The sequence below is a fragment of the Rosa rugosa genome, chromosome 2, assembly GCF_958449725.1.
Source record: "Rosa rugosa chromosome 2, drRosRugo1.1, whole genome shotgun sequence".
Lineage (NCBI taxonomy): Eukaryota > Viridiplantae > Streptophyta > Magnoliopsida > Rosales > Rosaceae > Rosa > Rosa rugosa.
The window spans coordinates 60,894,032-60,909,976 of NC_084821.1; the positions used below are offsets into that span (position 1 = coordinate 60,894,032).

The following is a 15,945-nucleotide window of genomic DNA, read 5'->3' on the forward strand; positions in this document are numbered from 1 at the left end:
GCCCCCTAACTAATAAAAACTAGTTAAACATAGAAGAAAACAAAACAAAGAATGGGAGGAAGAGAGGAGAGAAGAGAAGATAGGAGAGAAGAGAAGACAGAGCCGCTGCAGATTGATCTCCTTTTATATGCTTAGAGGTTGCCTTCGTCTTTCTTGTTGTGTAGGAAATCCAAAACCTAAAAGAATTAGGGTTCACGTGCTTAGGTGGAGTTTTCCTATTGGCTCTTGAACTTGATGACTTATTCCAACCATTCACATCATGCCAATTGTCCATCATAAGTCGGAATATGAAGCAGAAACTCGTCCTCGGGCTTCTTGGTGTGATTGGGCCTCGAAACATAAATTCCCGTCCAACCTCAGATTCACGCGCAGCCTGACCTTCTTGTACTAAATCGGCCATAACTTCCTCTACAAAAATGATATTGACAAGCCGTAAAAATATCTGGAAACTAGACATCCGAAGCTTTCCATCAATATAAAGATCATCCTATGAATCGTTCTGAGCTGGTCTCAGTGATCTGTCAAAGTTGACTGATCTGCACAGGCAGATTTGCCGATTTTGCCTTTTAGTCCCTCTTCTACTTCTTTTCTCCTTCTTTGCTCCAAATACCTATAAAACAAGTAAACAACGTAAATAACGAGAAAATACACTAAACTAACAAAGAAAGTATAGAGATTAACGTTATTAATATCGCATAATTATGCTCCTATCAAATAGCGATAAATGTGAATTCATTACCTTAACACTTAACAGATATAAGAGAACCGGGTAATCCTTTTGCAATCTGTTGGACGTCTTTCCCTGGTTCTGCAGGAAATGGCATAACAATACCCAGTTAAATTCATCAACACAATGTACGCAGTAAATCACCATAGTTTATAATAATTACCAATCCCTAAGCCTGGCAATTCTCCAAAGGAGACTTCTACATGCATGAGTGCCAGGAACCAAATGTCCAAACTTACTAAGAAAAAAGAAAGGACTCTTTTATTTAACCTTTGTGTTATACAAGGACATCACAAGGAAAGTAAATTAAACCACATAATTGACCAAAGCCCACTACATTTTGGGATCACTAATTTGGATAAAAAAAAACCACAGACTCTCCAATCCACAGATTCTCGATGATAAGGAACGATTTTGAGGCAAAGAGTTATATATGTTTGAACAATCTTCAACCACAACACACACTACAATAGACTACTGAAAAAGATTGACTGCAAATGGTTTAAGCACAAACAATCGTACCCATATTAATGGAGGTTGACTGTATAACACTTAGGCTACCCTATAAAGGAATGCATTTTCCTCAGTAAATTTACAGTTTATGTCTTTTTTTTGTTCTGGTGCTTCAAAACTGAGCCATTGTGATATCTTCAAAAAGAAATCAATTATAAAATATTTTTTTCAAACACTGTTGCCCAGTTTATAATCATAGTGACATCAAGGACATATATAACCCCCTTGTGCATAAAGGTTCTCTTGAAGATACGCAGAACCAAGGGAGCAAAAATATTAACATAGAATATAGATATTCCTTTAGTAATAGATTATCTTCCTGAAGTTTCAGGGTGCTCCCCTATTAGTGATTATAACACATTGACATTTCAAAAGGACCAGAAAACCAAATTGTATAATAACACCCATATTCTCTCATGGAATCCCACTAGCACTGAAATTCCAAGCATCAAGCTACCAAAGTGAATAAACAATCAAACCGAAATTTGCCAAGAAACTTGAGATAAATTAGCATCCAATTAATGCCACTGACCACTAAGCTCTCAACCACTTCAGCTAACCCACAGACTCTCCAATCCGATATAACAAAAAAAAAAACAAATTAACAATTTCACCCAATGCCCATTACAGAAATCGCAACAATTGACCCAAAGTTCAAATTTTGTTCAATGGGTGTTCTATTTTTTGAACACCCAATCCGATACCAACAACAAACGACTGATTAGGATAATGAGTATCAACCACTAAAAAGATAAACAACTAGCAATCAAATAACAACTAATAAACAACTGTCTAAGTTCTTGTTCTTTAATTTCTGATGCAATCAATCAAAAGTAACTCAAACAGACAACTAGCAAAGCAAACTCTCTCACTCCTAGTTTTCACTTTGCCCAAGTTTTCACATCGCTAGCAAACTCAATCCTAAAGTATTCTGCCTATTATGAGTATCAACCACTAAAACATAAGATTCAAATCACAACCACTACCTGGTCAGAAATTTTAATAATCACACAAGTCATACATCGTTTTAGTTCTAAATCAAGAAACTGAACATTATCAATTGAATACACAGAAGAAAAGTAGTACATTGACCATAGATAGAATCACCAACACCTATTGATACTCCTTTCAACACCTATTACTATTACCACCGACTTAAAGCATTCTTGTATGATTCAAGCTGAAGACTTGGTAAAACCTACATCAATATGAGATATTATATGCAGAAGGTGCAGAAGGTCCATTTTCTTTTAGAACATAATGCCCAGCTAATTATCCACTTCATGATCTGTACATGACATGAAGGAGATAATGTCTAAATAAAATTAACTACAGACCTTGCTAACTTGTCAGGAACTAAGGAAACCACAATAATCTTTCAACGACAGAGCATCAATGTTTTACTAATTGAAATCACAAAATCATGCCTGAAACCACAAATTCAAATGAACATATTGCAACACCCTTTTTCTTCAAGTATGATTCAGCACGACAATCATGATTACAGTAGTACTACTTTCATGATATTGTTTTCAATTGCTCGTAAACAAAATGCAGATATATTGAGAACCCACTTAGTGCCTAAAAATCCGACACTATCCTTTGGGACTCTCAAATTCCCAACAACTGGAAAATAGAACGCATTCTCACAATTAATAATAAAGAGAGTTGAATTGAATTGAATTGAAATAGTTGGATTCATACCTCAAGCCCAAGCAAGAGATTTACGCACAACCCACATACGACGACATAAAATCACCAACACCACTGCTTACAACAGCTGGAAGTCACCGAGTAACAGAACATTCAACCCAACAATAGCAAAACAGAAAAAAAAAAAAAAAAATTGGGATCGATTAACCCCCAAAAATTCGATGGTGTAACCTCACCTTGTACTGAAATTCTTCCCAGAATCTGTCAACCCAGAGTATCTCTCACACCAAGTAACCTCACTACGAGTTGAACCCACTCAAATAGTAGCCGCCTCCTGCACCGAGTCGAAACAGATCGAATATGTTTTCAATTCCAGATTCTTTTTTTTTTCTATTACAACTAAAAACTGGAAATATAGTGAATGGAACATCTTTTCTCTAATTGGGTAGGGTTTCAATTGAAGAGGGAAGTTGAAAATGGGGAAGGAGGGAAGTGAAATTTTGGGGAGGGAGCTGAAAACGCGAAGTACTGTACGTGGTGCCGCGTTTTTTTTTTTTTTTTTTTTGAGAAAAGGGCGGTGCGGCAGCCCTCAAGCCTTGATAGCCTTAATTAAAGAAACTGTCGAATACAAGGGGGGACATTGAGCCTAAACCCCTGATTACAATAAGTAGAACATCCTAAAATACTATCCTGAGTCTCTACTAAATGCTTGTACTCAACAAAGCACCAACTAGCAAAGAGCGCTCTACTGACGACTCTATTTGCTTTAACTGCATTAACGCAGCGGTGATACGACGGAAAGATAACTTGATCTGCAACCCGACTGCAGCAAAGCATAATTACCATACGCATAGCTTTCCCATCATAATGCCACTGGACACTACATCCAGTGACACTTAATTTCCCTCTGCTACTAAGAGGCAGCGACCATTTGCAAGTGCAAGGAACTCGCCGCCTACCTAGAGCAAAACAGGCACACAAGGTGCAATGACTGGCACACAGGCCACTGGCACACAGGCCACTGCCTCCAACCAGAACACGGTTGGAGGTTATTACCGACAAAACAACAAGGGGAACAAACTTAATAAAACACATTACATAAAACGATGGGCCCAAAACATGAGACCCAACAAACAGTAACCTAAACAGGGAGCCCAGCCCAAATCGGTGAACACCGATCACAAATTCATCGCCATTTCCATAAGGAACAGCGCCTCCGTCGAAGGGTGTTGTAGTGGTTCCGCCACCGTTTTCTCTCCTATGCTCGCTGCCATGAAGCTGCAAATCTTCACTCCGGCACCCAAGGTGGAATCTCGAGGACGGATCCGGTCCCGGGGACGTTTTTCTAGCGGCATCGAAGGGGTGGAGCTTGCTGCAATTAGCAGAGGAGAGAAGGGTTTTTGGATTGAGGTGAGATGGGTTGAGGAAAAAATAGAAAAGAAGGGATGGGAGGAGGACAGAGAGGAGAACTTTGGCAACAGACGACATGGGACAGAGAGGAGAACTTTGGCAACAGACGACATGAGGCCGCGTTTTTTTTTATTTCACTTGGATTTAAGTTTTGGAGCCCAATATATATTAGGACACAACATAAATGGTGTAAGGTGTCCTTAAAAACTGTCCACCCACTTGTAACCAAAAAAAATAACTGTCCACCCACTAAAAAAATTTCAATTTGACGTTGTGTGTCCTTAAAAACCTTCAAGGACACTACATAAATTATGTGTCATTGTTTGGTGTCCTTGTATGTGATTTTTCTAGTAGTGTGCAGAGTTCTTATTCTGGACAGTAATGAGGATTTTCTTGTTTCCTTTATCTATGGAGCCAATGATGATAACGATCGCACTAACTTGTGGAATAATTTATCCTCTTTTGCTAATAGCCATGGGAATGTTCCTTGGCTTGTTTTGGGAGACTTTAATGTTGTTAGATTCACTACTGAAATAAATGGTGGTAATGAGGCCCGGTCGAATGCTATGGATGAGTTTGCTTATTGCATCCATGATACTGAACTTGAGGACTTAAATTATTCTAGCTGCAAGCTTACTTGGTGCAACAATCAATACGATGGTACTCTTATTCACAGGAAGCTGGATAGAGTTATGGGAAATAATGCTTGGCTTTCCAAATTCTCTAACTGCTTGGTAAAGTTTCTTCCTCCTGGTATTTCTGATCATTGTCCTGCTCTTGTTTCTCTTGGTACTCCAGTCCAGGGTAGGAAGTCCCCGTTCAAGTTTTTCAATTTTCTTGCTGAGAGGGAAGAATTCTTACCTATTGTTATGGAAGCTTGGAACACTGTTATTGTTGGGTCCTTCCAATATCAAGTTGCTAAGAAGCTCAAAATTATCAAAGCTGAGATTAAAAAGCTTAATTGTGTTAAAATTCAAGATGTTTCTGTTAATGTAATTGCTGCTAAGGATGCTCTTGATGCCTGCCAACAGAACTTGTATTCCAATCCTATGGATCCCTTTCTCAGATCTTTAGAGTGTGACTTGCTACATGCTTACTCTAATGCTCTTATCTATGAGGAAAGTTTCTTTAGACAAAAGTCCAGGGTGCAGTGGCTTTCCTCTGGTGACAGTTGTACTTCTTTTTTCTTTAAAGTGGTGAACAAGAGACATTATAGGAACCGTATCAACTCCATTTGTTGTGGGGATGGGTCTGTTGCTATTACTGATGAGGATATTAAGGTAGAAGCTGTTGGATTTTTCTGATCTTTATTTGGTGGGTCTAGTTCCTCTCCTAGGCCAACCTTTGATGATCTTCAAAATATTATTCATAACCCTCTCTCTACTGAGCAATCCTCTGCTCTTGGTTGTGATTTTTCTGATGATGAGATTAAAGAGGTTTGCTTTGCTCTACCTTCTAATAAAGCACCTGGTCCTGATGGTTTTAATGCTTTCTTTTTTAAGAAGACTTGGCATATTATTGGCTGTGATATTATTAAAGTTGTCCAAGAGTTTCTGTCTACTCACAAGCTTCTCCGGGAGTTCAATGCTACCATTATTACTTTGGTTCCTAAAGTCTGCAATCCTTCTTCCATGAGTGATTATAGGCCCATCTCTTGCTGCAATACCATTTATAAGATTATTTCTAAATTGTTGGCTAATCGGGTGAAGTCTTGCTTACCTTCTATTATTAATCATTCTCAATCAGCTTTTATTGCTGGAAGGAGAATTGGAGATAATATTTTATTGATACAGGAGTTGCTTAAGAACTATCATAGGAACTCGGGTCCTCCCAGGTGTGCTATCAAAGTAGACATTTTGAAAGCTAATGACACAGTTGATTGGGATTTCATTCTTCATGCTCTTAGTGCTTTCAACTTCCCAGCTTCTTTAGATAGTTGGATTAGATGCTGCATCACGAGCCCAATGTTCTCTGTTTCCATTAATGGTGATCTTGCTGGTTTCTTTCCTAGTAATCGTGGTTTGAGACAAGGAGACTCGTTCTCCTTACCTTTTTGTTATTGCTATGGAGGTTCTTTCTCGGCTCTTACATCACAAAATTGAAGCTCATCCTGCTTTTAGGTACCACTGGAGATGTGAATCAACCAAGCTTTCTCATTTAGCCTTTGCTGATGACCTCTTTTTATTTTGTGGTGGTGATTTTCAGCCTGCTCGGGTGTTAAAAGAGAGTTTAAATTCTTTCTATGGTTTCTCGGGATTAACTGCTAATGCAAATAAGAGAAATATTTATCTCTCTGGTGTTCACTCTGATGAAGCTTCCCTAATTAGAAACTGTTTTGGCTTTCCAATGGGTACCACTCCTTTCAAGTATCTCGGTATTCCTCTCATCACCACTAAACTTTGCTTAAGTGATTGTTCGCCATTAGTGGAGCGTGTGGTTTCAAGGATCCAAAGTTGGGAGAATAAGCTCCTCTCTTATGCTGGTCGTCTCCAACTTGTAAAGTCTGTTCTTTGTAGTTTGCAAGTGTTTTGGGCTTCTCATCTTTTTTGGCCTAAAACGATTCTTAACTCAATTGAGCAGAAATTAAGATGCTTTAATTTTGTGGTCTGGAAGTAGTGTCGGCCATTATTCTTCTAAAGTGGCATGGAGGTTGTTTGTACACCTACAAGTGAGGGAGGCCTGGGAATCAAAAGTCTTCACATTTGGAACATGGCTCTTATGGCTAGGCATACACTACTACAAAAATTGAATCAGACGACGCCTCTCAGACGACGCATTATAGTTTTCCGTCGTCTGATTGATTTTTATTTTTTTGGACGTCAGTTTTATAAAATGCGTCGTCTGATATGGAATTTTGAATTAGTTCAGAAGACGTTTAAGGACAAAACCGTTGTATGACCCTAAAAAACTTGAGCGGAAAATTTCCCACCATGTCTGTGGTGCCAAACCCCATCTCAAACCCTAAATTTTCTTCTAACATGTATTAATCATACGACGAGAAACAATAAAACTGTGGTCTGATTAATATGTTTGGCAGAAAGGAGGGAGATTTCCCACCATCATTTTTTTCTAACTCCCCAAAGAGGGAAGTCAAATTGATAGGAGACAAATTCAAATTTAAAATAGCTGCATTCAGACCACATTTTTATAAAATTCTATTGTGTGAGTCATTGTCTAAATGACTAAATTGATAGGGCTTGTCCAAATTGATATAGGCGGGGCTTGAAATCCCAACACTAAGGTGAAAAAAAAAACTAACAAAATACTCGAAGCTCATTCCTCATTCTCTCAAGTTTCGACAGCGCCTTACTCTCTCTCGACACAGACACAGACACAGACACAGAACCCAAAACTCCTCACTCTCTCGACAACGTCTCCCCAAAACCAAAACTTCACTCTCCCAAACCCGCACTCCTCGCTCGTGCCTTACCTTCAAACCAAAATCAGTCTCTCTAACCAATTGACGGCTTGATATCATCATGGCAAAGGCTGTTCTCCCTCACCATCTTCGGTACCAGCCCCTCAAGGCCATCACCGGCCATAATCCAAGCGGTCGTCATCCTCTCCGTCGATCTGAGGGCATGCCCGGCAACCGCTACTACACCGCCGTGTTCCAGCCCCACGACCGCATCATGGGCTCCCCTCCGGCTGTCACTTGACCCATGGTTACTACACCTCCGGCAGGAAGAAGATCTCGGCCACCTCGATCTACTTTGATAGTCTACCCTACAAGGTGAGTTCCTCCACTGGGTCATTGATTACGACAAGCTGAAAAGAAGGCCTTGGATTGGTACACATTCACGAGCTCCAGCTCCAGTTCCGCCAGAAGACCCACAATCTCAATCGACTCGAGGCCCAGCGGATTGAGCTCAATTCCAGAGGTGCGCTTCTATTTCTAATTGAAAGTTCAATTTTTTGAATCCCTAACCCTAACCCAAGTAATTGGTTCTGGAAATTTCAATTCGACTGTTCTGGGGTTTGTTTCGATTGGTACTGGGTTCTCAATTGAGGCGAATTTTAGGTTTGTTTGTTTTAATTTAGGTTGGGTTACTGATATCTGGGGTAAAATTTATATCTTGCTGAATAAGATGAGTAAACAAGTGCACTAGAGTTGTTCGAGAAGATGTTGGAACCTTTTGTGATCTTTGTTTATCTAGATTTTTTTTTTTTTTGGTTTATTTAGTATATTTAGTGTATTACTTAACTGAGTTGCAGGTTTGCTTGTTCAATGTTTATGTTTTGAACAGTGAGAATTGGTAAGAATGCAGAGCATTGGTAATTGCAACTGCTTTAGCATACTCCCATTGTGACATTACATGTAGATGATAAGAATATTAACGCATAGGCAATTGCAACTGCTTTGGCATACTTGTATGGCCACCACCCCAAGCTCAGTGATACCAATGCCTTTCGTGTTCTAGCTGCTGCTTCTTTTCTTGATCTTCAGGTATCACATTCTTGTTATGAGTGTGCTTCCTGATGAGTAATGGCTTGACTTTGTGTGTAATTGGATTATGTGTTGCTATACTTTGGATGCAGGTTTGCAGATCCGTGAAATTTCTAGTTGGTGGTGCTTCCTTGAAGGTATACTCCTTGCAACTTTTAACTTTGAAATTTCAGAGATAAAGGCTGAAATAAGTACATTAGACTAATCTTATTAGGCACGATGTTTGATGTATGATATCTTCCTTTTTGGCTTCTGTTGGTTTAGAATGACATACATATAGAGTTTTAACCGAGATTTCTGAATTTTAGTTTGACTTATTTAGTCACACTATCATATCATAAAATATTTAGTCACGTTACTTCAAGGCTGAGAAATTATGCCCATTTAGCTTCCTATATATGTCAAAAGAATTCCTGCTTTCTTTAATGTGTTTGCTACTTAGAGATGATAGTCCATACAATGCTTGCTGATAGAACTTTTACTTTCTACATCTCAATTGCAATTCTAGCATCTGCCTTTTTCTTTTATTCATTTATTTATTTATCTTTTTCTGGGCTATAATTTCATTTTGTTCAATCTTTGTTTTGATGTTTGTAATTACATTTTTCCTTTACAGCTTTGGTAACTAATGAGTCCTCAGTCGGTGAATTGTTTCTATTGAATATGCCTGGAATATAATCTCTGTATCTTATTTTGAGTCGCCCATTTTATTATAGCTATGTTTTCTTCCTCTCCCAGGTCTTCCATGAGATGGTTAGTGCTGGAGTAGAACCAAATGTTCACACATATGGGGCACTGATTAATGGTTGTGGCAGAGCTGCGGAAGTGGCAAAGGCATTTGGTGCTTATGGGATATTGAGGTCTAAGGTACTATTACACTGACAAACTTTACAATCACTTTTAGTAGTTATTGATACCACATAATCATATTTTTGGTTTTCTGAGCAAGTGGTTTCTTGTATCTTTCTGCATTGCAAGTTCATGCTGATGAAATGTTACATGCAGTAGAAAGTGAAGCCAGTCTGAGTTGTATTCAATGCACTTATTACTGCATATGGTCAATCAGGAGCAGTTGACCGCGCTTTTATTGTCTTAGAAGAAATGAAGGCAGAGTACAGCCTATAGAACCTGATCACACAACTGGGATAATGAAGATGAGCTCGACAAGATTGAAAATTTCACTTTATCTTCTTCTTCAGCTAATCTGGGCTCTGTGGAGGTAAATGTTTTCTTATATTTTTGTTAAATTGAAGTCAGCTTATTCATCTTTACTTTTACCGTGGCTTCTTGCTGTATGCTTAAATGCATTGACTAATTTGGTTTCCCATGTGCACACTATAATCATCTTTTGTATTATTAATTTTTATGGCTTTTGATGAACTTGCAAACATATACTGCTACGAGATGAATATGCCCATAAGTATACATGTAGAAGCACGCATGATATTTTGACGGGATATAGTATATATTAGATTCTGAACATGCAATTCCTTTGTTGTTTCTTCCTACATGAGGAGCTCATCTCCAGGACCTTCAGACCTTCCAATACCAAAGTTTTTGGTCATTTTGTCAGCATGGGATTTTCTCAAAAAATGGTTGCCAAAGCTATTTAGGAACATTATTCTGAGTGATATGTTTTTAAGTACTGTCATGTTATCCGCCACATTAGATTCTGAAATGACCTTCCTTCGTAGGGTTATTAGTGTTTTTGTCCACTTTGCATAGTTGAAACTAGATATCTTGATCACTGAACACTGGTCAAATGCTTACTGATGTTGAAATTAAAACTAGAGCCCTTAATTATAGACTTGAGACTCTGTCCATCATTAATTCTCATTTTTCTCCTTTTGTTCTCTCCTGCCCCTTACAGGCTTTGGATAAATCGAAGTATATGGATGGCCTTCGAGCAGTAAGGAAGCACATTCAGAAGCTGGAACATGACCTTGAGTTGCTTAAAGCACATGCTAAAACAAAAGTTGAATTTAGTTCTAATGCTATTGAAGAAACTCCTGAAGATATTGAGAGCGTTGAGTCTGGGAGCTCCTCAAACCCCAATGAGACCATGAGAACAGCAAAGCTAGACACTCTTAAGTAAATTTCTGGATGTATTTTACTAGGAGAGTACTACTAGATATACTCCTTTTGTGGATAAAAGATTATCTTTGCACAATCCATTTTGGTGTATGATGTGGATTATAACAATTTCTTCTATATATATATATTGATAAGTTAATTTGGTCATTTTTGATTCCACATCCAGCAAATATAATGCATTGAATCATTCTATTAGGACAACAATAACCACATAAAAAACTGTCGTATGTACACAATATTCACAACAATCTCAAAATAAAAACTGTCGTCTGAACTCAAAACAGATAACGGATGTTATGAAAAAACAGTTGTGTGAATAAAACTCACACAACGGCCATAAAATAAAGCGACATCTGAATCGCAATCACACAACAGTTTCTAAAGTCGCCCGTTGTCTGAAGAACAGTCACACAACAGCTAATGCTGTCGACAGGCTGCCGGCATGCTGCCGACATGCTGCCGCCATGCTGCCGATCCATTCACACGACGGTTCCCTACAATCGACCTTCATCAGACGGCGCCTCGATATACGACGGTCAGGCTCCATATCAGACGACAGTTTTTGCCCGTCGTCTGTTTCAATTTCTGTAGTAGTGATATTTGGACTCTTCTTACTGATGATACTAGTCTTTGGGCTTTTTGGATCAAAGTTAATTTCTTGAGAGATAATAGCTTCTGGACTGTGTCGACCCCCCAAGTTTGTTCATGGAATTGGAGGAAGTTGTTGAAGATTAGAGACCATATTCGTCCTCTTATTAAGCATAATATTGGCGATGGCAAGTCTACTTATTTTTGGCATGATCATTGGCACTCTTTAGGCCCCTTGCTTGCCAGATTGGGGCTTGATGCTATTATTAACTCTGGTATTCCTTCCAATGCCTTGGTTAGCTCTTTTGTAATGGGTGTGTCTTGGTGCTGGCCTCTTTTGAACAGTTCTGCCATTCTTGAAGTTGTAAACAATCTAGAAGACCTTTATCCCAATTCTAGTTGCAAGGACTCCTTTATGTGGTTACCCTCTACAACTAGAAAATTCTCTACAGCTTCAGCGTTGGAGCACTTTCGGTATCATTATCCCTCTGTTGACTGGGCAAAGCTTATCGATCTGGTTTAACAATAATATCCCTAGAGCTAGCTTTATCCTTTGGTTGGCTGTTCATGGTAAGCTTGCTACTCTTGATAGAGTCATTGTTTATTCTCCTCAAATCAATCCTCTCTGCCCTCTTTGTGGTTTGTTTCCTGAGAATATCAATCATCTTTTCTTTACCTGCTCTTTCTCTCGGTATATTTGGAAGAAAGTTCTTTGTTCTTGTGGGGTACCTTGGTTGAACCCTCCATGGCCTTTATTTGTTGAATGGGCTTCTTCTCGGGTGGGCGGTAAATCTCTCTCTTCTACCATCAAGAAGCTTGGCCTTTCGGTTTCTGTTTTCTTCATCTGGAAAGAGAGAAATAATCGCATCTTTAGGAGTGAAAGATGTGTTCCCTCTGTGGTTTTCAAGCATATTATCACCACAATTAGATGCAGGATCATTTCCATCAAGTTTAAGTCCACAAGTACTAATAGAACCATTGCTGAAAAGTGGAACTTAGCTTTTGTCCTTGCTTTGCTTCCTTTTTTGGTTTGATTTGCTTTCTTTTTGGATGGCTTGTTTCCCTTTGTTTTGTAAGTTTTTTGCCTCTGGCTTTGGGTTGTACTGGGCTTTGCCCTCCCCTCTTTGGTTTAATATACTCGTTTATTTACCAAAAAAAAAATATATATTTGTAATACGCAAAGATGGTCTTCCAGATGCCGGTAATGATTGTTTCTGGTGGCTTTCTCCGGGTACCTCACACAGAATGCTATACCGTCTGGGGTACCGATGCACCTCCTAAATCCTGTACCAAGAACACACGCTTAGAGGGGTAAACCGTACCGGACGGTTTACACCTCTCCGATGCCTGAGTGAGAAGCTAATATTGATGTATAGTAAGTAAATAGTGGACAAAGGAGTTATTACCCGTAAAAGGTGGTTGTGCTAATGCCTTTATACTCGAGCATGTGAAGGAAGTCTCCCCCATCTTCGATGTGGGACACTAGTTGTTCTTCTGATGCCATATCAGTCCTCCTGTTGTGTAAATAGTTGGGCTGTGTTGGCCTTGCCCAGGGCCCTGGGTGCCCGGGGTGGCATCCCAAATGGGCCCCGCCATGGTGGGTCGTGAACCCGGCCCATGGCATAGTACATGAGAGTACCGATGGGGCCCAGCCGATAGTGCCAAACTTAGTTGAGACTTCCCTAGTATGTACAAGTCCCCCAAGTTCCCGTTCAAGATGTTTCTTGGGTGGGGACTTATTATTGTCTCGGAAGTTTGGCACTAGTGTGCCTATAGGGAGTCCCCCAAGTTCCCGTTCAAGGGATATCTTGAGCGGGTTACGCTGTAGGTAGCTAATCTACACGCTGCGATAGGGTGAGGGTTGAGCCTCCGGTACCCAATGGGGTAGAGAGGACTTGACTCTGATACCCGATGGGGAATAGGAAGTGAGCCTCCGGTACCCAATGGGGTAGAGAGAGGACTTGGCTCTGATACCCGATGGGGTAGAGAGAGAACTTGGCTCTGATACCCGATGGGGTAGAGGAATTGAGCCTCCGGTACCCAATGGGGTAGAGGATGTGAGCCTCCGGTACCCAATGGGGTAGAGAGAGGACTTGGCTCTGATACCCGATGGGGTAGAGAGAGAACTTGGCTCGAATACCCGATGGGGTAGAGGAAGGACTTGGCTCTGATACCTGATGGGGTAGAGGAAGTAAGCCTCCGGTACCCAATGGGGTAGAGGATGTGAGCCTCCGGTACCCAATGGGGTAGAGAGAGAACTTGGCTCTGATACCCGATGGGGTAGAGAGAGAACTTGGCTCTGATACCCGATGGGGTAGAGGAAGGACTTGGCTCTGATACCCGATGGGGTAGAGGAAGTGAGCCTCCGGTACCCAATGGGGTAGAGGATGTGAGCCTCCGGTACCCAATGGGGTAGAGACAGGACTTGGCTCTGATACCCGATGGGGTAGAGAGAGAACTTGGCTCGGATACCCGATGGGGTAGAGGAAGGACTTGGCTCTGATACCCGATGGGGTAGAGGAAGTGAGCCTCCGGTACCCAATGGGGTAGAGGATGTGAGCCTCCGGTACCCAATGGGGTAGAGAGAGGACTTGGCTCTGATACCCGATGGAGTAGAGAGAGAACTTGGCTCTGATACCCGATGGGGTAGAGGAAGGACTTGGCTCTGATACCCGATGGGGTAGAGGAAGTGAGCCTCCGGTACCCAATGGGGTAGAGGATGTGAGCCTCCGGTACCCAATGGGGTAGAGAGAGGACTTGGCTCTGATACCCAATGGGGTAGAGAGAGTTGGAGCCTCTTGGTACCCGATGGGGTAGGCTGTGCATGTCAGCCACGTGGGGCATACTGAGTTGTGCAATAAATGCCCGTCCCCTCAACTGACGGTTTTCGAGACGTGGGACACGTGTAGTGATCCTGTGGTTGTGGGCTTTTCGGCTTCAACGGCCCTGATGCTTTGGAGATTGAATTTAAGAGGGAAACAGACTGTTTCCCTTCTCACTTTTTCTGAAATTCTGAGAACTGAGAATTTGCGTTTTGCCCTCTCTCCTCTTGTGCTTCTGTTGCTGTCACTGTGAGGAGTGAAGACGAAAGCTTTGGCCAGATTAGCGACTGCCGGAAAAGAGGTAAGAGAATGTGGTTTGGTTTTTTTTTTTTTGTGTTTCAGTTTGGCGTGGGTTTTGGGTTGCTTCGATTTTGCTTGTGTTTCTGGGTTTTACTTGAAGTTCTGGGTTTTGCTTGAATTTCTGGGTTTTGCTTTGAATTTCTGGGTTTTGCTTGAATTTCTGGGTTTTGCTTGAATTTCTGGGTTTTGCTTTGAATTTCTGGGTTTTGCTTGAAGTGGGGAGTGATCCGCGCTTCAACGTGGTCTTAGATCTGGTTAGGCTAACCCTTGTGCTTCTGATTCCAGATATAGCGAGTTTTAAGGTTTCCGGTATCGTGGTTAGGATGGAATCAGAAACCAAGGGTGGGGATACGGGATCGTCATACCAGTCGTCTGCCAGGCAAGCTGAAGTGGATATCGATCGGTACCTAGCTTCAGTAGGTCAATTAGCAGAGAATACCGGGTCCTCGACGGGGGTGCTCTCGGAGAGCAGTGAGGAGTCCGACGAGGGTGAGAGCGAGGATGGATCTGTGGAGGCCCCCGTAGTCACGGTCGCAATCCCCGAGGGCATACCGAAGCCTAGGTATACACTTACGGACGGGACAGTATGCGACGAACCCGGGAGAAGTATGACGATGAAGGAGATCATCGCCATGCGACTGAAGTGGGGAATACCGGACGCAGTAGAGCTTAGGCCTCTTAAGGATGGAGAGATGGCCGCGAATCCTGCCCCGGGGTGGGTGGCGCTGCACGAGAACCAGTTCCACCAAGTGTTATCGCTACCGCTGCCCCGGTGCCTACAGTATCTATTGCGGATGCTGAACCTGTCACCGGGGCAGTTGACCCCGAATGCTATTCGCCAAATATATAGTATGATGGCCATGTGGGACTTGTGCCAACAAGGGTGGCCTTCCATAAATGAATTCCGCGCGGTACACAGGATCCTGTACTCAAGGAAGCTGTCCTGTGCGGGTACGGTGACATTTGCCGCTAGGGATTACGAACCATTAGTTACCGACATGCCCTCGTCGATGAGCAAAAGGTGGAGGAATAAAGTGTTTCTAGCTGGTGGGCGATGGCAGATTAAAAATAAGAAGTGGCATCTGACCGGTACTTTCCAAGCAATCGGGGACCAGGCCTACACTTTATCTGAGGTGGAAAGGAAGAGGATAGCCCGGGTATACGCTGTTTGGAATGAGAAAGAGAGGAGCTCTTATAGATTTATCCGGCATTCTATACTTTATAGGCTAGGGATAGGATGGCTCCCTGGTGAGGCTTTAAAAGAAATTTTTTTTTTTTTTTCTTTTGGCTTCTTTTTTTTTTTTTACTAACTTTGGAACTGATTGCAGTGAAAGCGCCGAAGAGGAAACCCCGGAAAGGCAAAGAGGAGGACAGAATGGACGATAACCAGT

General features: G+C 41.4%; 1 protein-coding gene and 1 long non-coding RNA gene across 8 annotated transcripts; one reads left to right on the forward strand and one right to left on the reverse strand.

The window, feature by feature from the left end:
* Window positions 1–576: 576 nt before the first annotated feature.
* Window positions 577–3,439, reverse strand: LOC133734341 (uncharacterized). The gene is made up of 4 exons (XR_009858238.1): window positions 3,130–3,439; window positions 2,945–3,020; window positions 740–808; window positions 577–610 (listed from the first exon to the last, which is right to left on the reverse strand). It is a non-coding gene; the product is annotated as an uncharacterized LOC133734341 (long non-coding RNA).
* A 4,117-nt stretch (window positions 3,440–7,556) lies between these two features.
* LOC133733207 (uncharacterized CRM domain-containing protein At3g25440, chloroplastic-like) lies at window positions 7,557–10,989 on the forward strand. 7 transcript variants are annotated; one of them, XR_009857554.1, is made up of 6 exons: window positions 7,557–8,184; window positions 8,519–8,750; window positions 8,843–8,887; window positions 9,489–9,617; window positions 9,756–9,969; window positions 10,621–10,989. XR_009857554.1 is itself a non-coding variant. In XM_062160835.1 (4 exons), the coding sequence occupies exons 3-4, from the start codon at window positions 9,501–9,503 to the stop codon at window positions 10,843–10,845; spliced, it is 342 nt and encodes a 113-aa protein (XP_062016819.1). In that variant the 5' UTR covers window positions 7,557–8,184; window positions 8,843–8,887; window positions 9,489–9,500; the 3' UTR covers window positions 10,846–10,989. The 7 variants fall into 7 exon arrangements, 2 of the variants coding, with proteins under 2 accessions (XP_062016819.1, XP_062016818.1); XR_009857555.1 differs by having other exon boundaries at window positions 8,551–8,750; window positions 9,729–9,969; XR_009857552.1 differs by having other exon boundaries at window positions 8,551–8,750.
* The last annotated feature ends 4,956 nt before the right edge of the window (window positions 10,990–15,945 follow it).